Source organism: Austrofundulus limnaeus, unplaced genomic scaffold, assembly GCF_001266775.1.
Source record: "Austrofundulus limnaeus strain Quisiro unplaced genomic scaffold, Austrofundulus_limnaeus-1.0 Scaffold503, whole genome shotgun sequence".
NCBI classification, from domain to species: Eukaryota; Metazoa; Chordata; class Actinopteri; order Cyprinodontiformes; family Rivulidae; genus Austrofundulus; species Austrofundulus limnaeus.
This window is the reverse complement of record NW_013952905.1, coordinates 218,475-222,671: the sequence shown is the minus strand read 5'-3', so window position 1 is coordinate 222,671 and position 4,197 is coordinate 218,475. Positions and strand designations below refer to the sequence as shown.

Below are 4,197 nucleotides of genomic sequence, written 5' to 3'. Positions count from 1 at the left end.
GGCGTTAGCATCAGAGAGGCTAGGGACTAGCATGCCTAAGCTGGTGTTAGCAACAGAGAGGCTAGCAACTAGCATAGATAAGCTAGCCTCCCTGACGCTAACACCAGCTTATCTATGCTAGCCTCTCCAATGCTAATGCCAGTTTATCCATGTTACTTGCTAGCCACTTCAATGGTAACGCCAGCTCATCCATGCTAGTCACTAGCATCTCAGATGCTAACACAAACGAATATTCTCATTCTCATGTGCCAGCACCAGCCTCTTAGTTAGCGGGGCCCGCTGCTCAGTTAGCGGTGCCGCCTATCATTAATCAGATGGCTTAGGAATACATAGCCTCCTGCTACAAGGATGCAATAGTCTTATTTTGGCCGTCATACTGCAACATAAAGAAACAGCTGGAGGAGAATTGACTGGCAACAGTTAGAGGACTGGGTACAAACAGAGCATTTTAGGAAAGTCACATCTCATAGATGTAAAKATGGGCAGAGGTTCACCAGTTTGACGAAAAGTGTCTAAAATTAATGGAACTATTCAGAATGATGTCTTCAACATGCCATCATCTACAGATCATACTTTTTTTAAAGAACCTAAAGAAATCTCTGAGCTCAAAGAACGAGGCAGGAAGTCAGTTTGAGCTGGTCGTCATCTTTGGACCCTCAGGGRCCASTGCATTAAAAACAGACTTATTCTGAACATAAACGCCCACAAATCCCTGCTTTCTGTTTTTATTTATATTTCACCTAAGGTCTCAACTTTGTTGGATTTGGGTTGTAAACAAAAAACTTAAAGAAGTTAAAGAACTTTAAACTTGTTTTAACAAATTAAAAAAAGTCAAAGAAAAGAAACAAGAAGGAGAAAAGAAAAGAACAAGGACAAAGAACATTTGAAAGATGGATAAAAACACAAAAGAGGTGCTGCAGTTGGACGGAAAGTAAAATAAGAAAAGAAAGAACAGGAAAATCGAGATAAACGAGTTGAAAGTGAACGAAAGAACTTAATGGAGAGGAGGAGAAAAAAGCAGAAAAGGAGCAGAGGCAAAAAATGGGATAATAACAGAAATAAAAGTGGGAGAAAATATTTGGAAAGAGCTGTTTTGTGGAAAGGAGGCAGAATTAGTAAAGAGGAGTTTCAGTGAGAAAAGAACAGAATAAAACAGGAGAGAAAACATGGAGCTGAGGCAGAGCTGCCTTCTTTCTTCTCAAAGCTTACATCATTTCTGTCAGTCTGTCTCATCGTCATGTTAACATYCTTACATTTACAATTCACTTTCAGTTTGTTAAAAAAATCATTTTAGGTTTCAGATAAAAGGCTTTGTTCAACTTCTCTTGAATCAAGACTCAGTAAAGAGTTGAAGATTGAAAGRACCCTGCAGCAGGAGAGTCAAGTTGTTGTTTTTTTCACACTTTAACATCAGGGGACRGACATTTTTATGTTTAATCCATGGGGATGTCCAGATACTGATTTCAATTTAATCATATTTTGTTGCTCAGCTTGTGACTCCACTGCTTTTATGATTTTTGTTTTGTCATTTTGTCCAATTTTTATACATGTACCGTTCTTTTATTACTTTCAGGAATTTTCCACTTGTGTGGCGTAAAGAACATTAAGAGACTTTCTGTAACCATCTGTTAGTCATCTGATAAAGTTGTAGATTCCTTTAACCTGTTCTCAGTTTGTAAAAAACATGTTTCTAGAAAATAAAAATATAAAGGCAGACAAAAAAATACTTTACATTGTTCTGCAGTAGAATTTTAAATGTTATGGTGCAGTATGAGGGTCAAAATTACAGCTATGGCACAACCAGTAGTTGCTACATCCTTGTAGCAGAAGGCTATACCTGTTCCCTATTCCTAATCCAGCTAATAATCTGATTAATGATAGACCGGCACCGCTAACTGAGAACTCAGCGCTGGCAAATGAGAAGGAGATTCATTTGGATTAGCATTGGATAAGCTGATGTTAGCATCAGAGAGGCTAGTGACCAGCATGGATAAGCTGGCATTAGCGTTGGAGAGGCTAGCGACGAGCATGGATAAGCTGGCATTAGCATTGGAGAGGCTAGCGACTAGCATGGATAAGATGGCATTAGCATTGGGGATGCTAGCGACTAGCATGGATAAGCTGGCATTAGCATTGGAGAGGCTAGCGACTAGCATGGATAAGCTGGCATTAGCATTGGAGAGGCTAGCGACTAGCATGGATAAGCTGGCATTAGCGTTGGAGAGGCTAGCGACTAGCATGGATAAGATGGCATTAGCATTGAAGAGGCTAGCGACTAGCATTGATAATCTGGCATTAGCATTGAAGAGGCTAGCGACTAGCATTGATAAGCTGGCATTAGCATTGAAGAGGCTAGTGACTAGCATGGATAAGATGGTATTAGCATTGGAGAGGCTAGTGACTAGCATGGATAAGCTGGAGTGTTTGTCCTTGTCTGTTGGTCGATGTCATTGTAATTTTTCTCTTTCGCTGAATTATGAGAAAACCCAGAACCATSAAGTTGGGGCTTTTTAAGGTTGTAGTGACCACTAATTGCGCAAAAATCTTAATTTTGGCCCTCACACCACACCATAAAATGTTACTTTTACAAATATAATCCAGAAATACAGAGGACAACAATTTCATACCTTTTATCTTAGTTTAGGATCAACAGAACTCTTTATAAATGATATAAATGATCTTGTTATGTTTTAACACGGTGCATGAATCTTGTTTGGGGGTTTAGATTCTTCTCCACCTGGACAGGTGGTAGATGTTCCAAAGAGAGGAGGACCGGTCAAAAACACGAGTGAAACATCTCTAAGTTTTGCGTGTATAAACTCACCCTGCTCCTTGATCTGCCTGATCTGCTTCACCGTCTCTTTCAGAATGGCACACTTGTCTGGCTTGACGTTGAGGTCGTCCATGTCGTTGATGTTGGCGAAGATCAGCTCTGCCAGCTCCTCGATGTATTTGTTCTCCTGCTCCCTGTTCCGTCTCTCCGTGCTTCTCTTYGGGCTGAACAACAAACCATCAAAAATAAACGAATCAATGAAACCAGAAACATGAGTGAAGGTTGCACAGACAGAAAGGAACAGTTTTTATTAATTGTCAGGAATAATTGTAAAGAGACATCTCAGTGTGATGCTGAACATTAACCGTGAGAGGTTTTGTCTTTGTGCAGAAGTGAGACAAAGACCTCCTCAGTAAAAGCAAATTAACTTCATGACCTGTCCGTGACCTGACATTAATGAGCCCYGTGACCTCAGAGAGGAAACCTCTTYACAACAACTTGTTTTGTAAACTGTTTAGCAGCAGCAATTCTTCCTCTCACTTCAGCCATAAAAAAACATTTTATCAAAAACGACAAATTATCTCTTAAAATAAAATCTCTTTTAAACAACACAATAAATAAAACCTAATTAAAACAATCAATATTTCAAACCCTCGTTAGCTTTTCAGGATTGTATTTGTCTGAAATTATTAAACTTAGTTCCAACATTCAGCAGCTTCTGCTCTTCTGAACTGGAGGTCGACTGGTAGTTTCAAACGATATTTGTGTTTTTTTTTCTTGTATCATCATCGGCCGATACATGCATGTGTCACTGATACAATACAAACAATCTTACATTAAGATTGCTATTGTGATTCATTTCCCATCCTAGTCATCTCAACTTTGCCATGCTTCTCCTCCTGCATACTTTGTCCTAGAGCTGCCATTGTAATTTATATCTGTAAAGCCCCTGTGCCAAATGATGGCTATGCCTTTTGGTGCCTGTAAAACTTATAGTTTATGAAATATTAATGTTTAATGAATTATAATGGCAGTCAATGGAGCCTTGTATTGGTCCAATACTGCCCCATGCTGTACTCAAGTGGGTACTGTACCATAGTTTAATATTTCAACTCAGTAGTTCAGTGTTTACTGTGCTAATATGATTGTATTTTGATGTTTTACTATAATATTGTCTTAATACTGCTCTGTTATTTTAATATTATGCATTTTTGTGTCAATAATTGTATTGGCAATGTGGCCTCTTTCTGCACACATACAAACTAACCCCTGCCACCTTCTACGACCACAGCTCCATTGGTCTAATGGTCTATGTCATGGTCTTTAATGTGGGGGATCAGGGTTCAAAACCCAGCTAATGCAACTTTAACAAAAAAATCTCTTCAAATTTCATATTGTCACACAATTACCTTAATTACAAACAC

The 4,197-nt window shown here is 38.9% G+C and overlaps 1 protein-coding gene across 4 annotated transcripts in view; it reads right to left on the bottom strand.

Moving 5' to 3' along the window:
• LOC106530250 (nuclear receptor coactivator 2) overlaps positions 1 to 4,197 on the bottom strand; it is a 77,201-nt gene that overhangs the window by 30,147 nt on the left and 42,857 nt on the right. For all 4 annotated transcript variants that reach the window (XM_014025832.1, XM_014025831.1, XM_014025834.1 and 1 more), the window contains exon 3: positions 2,825 to 2,997. In XM_014025832.1, coding sequence (XP_013881286.1) covers positions 2,825 to 2,997 — 173 coding nt within the window. The remainder of the gene's footprint in view (positions 1 to 2,824; positions 2,998 to 4,197) is intronic.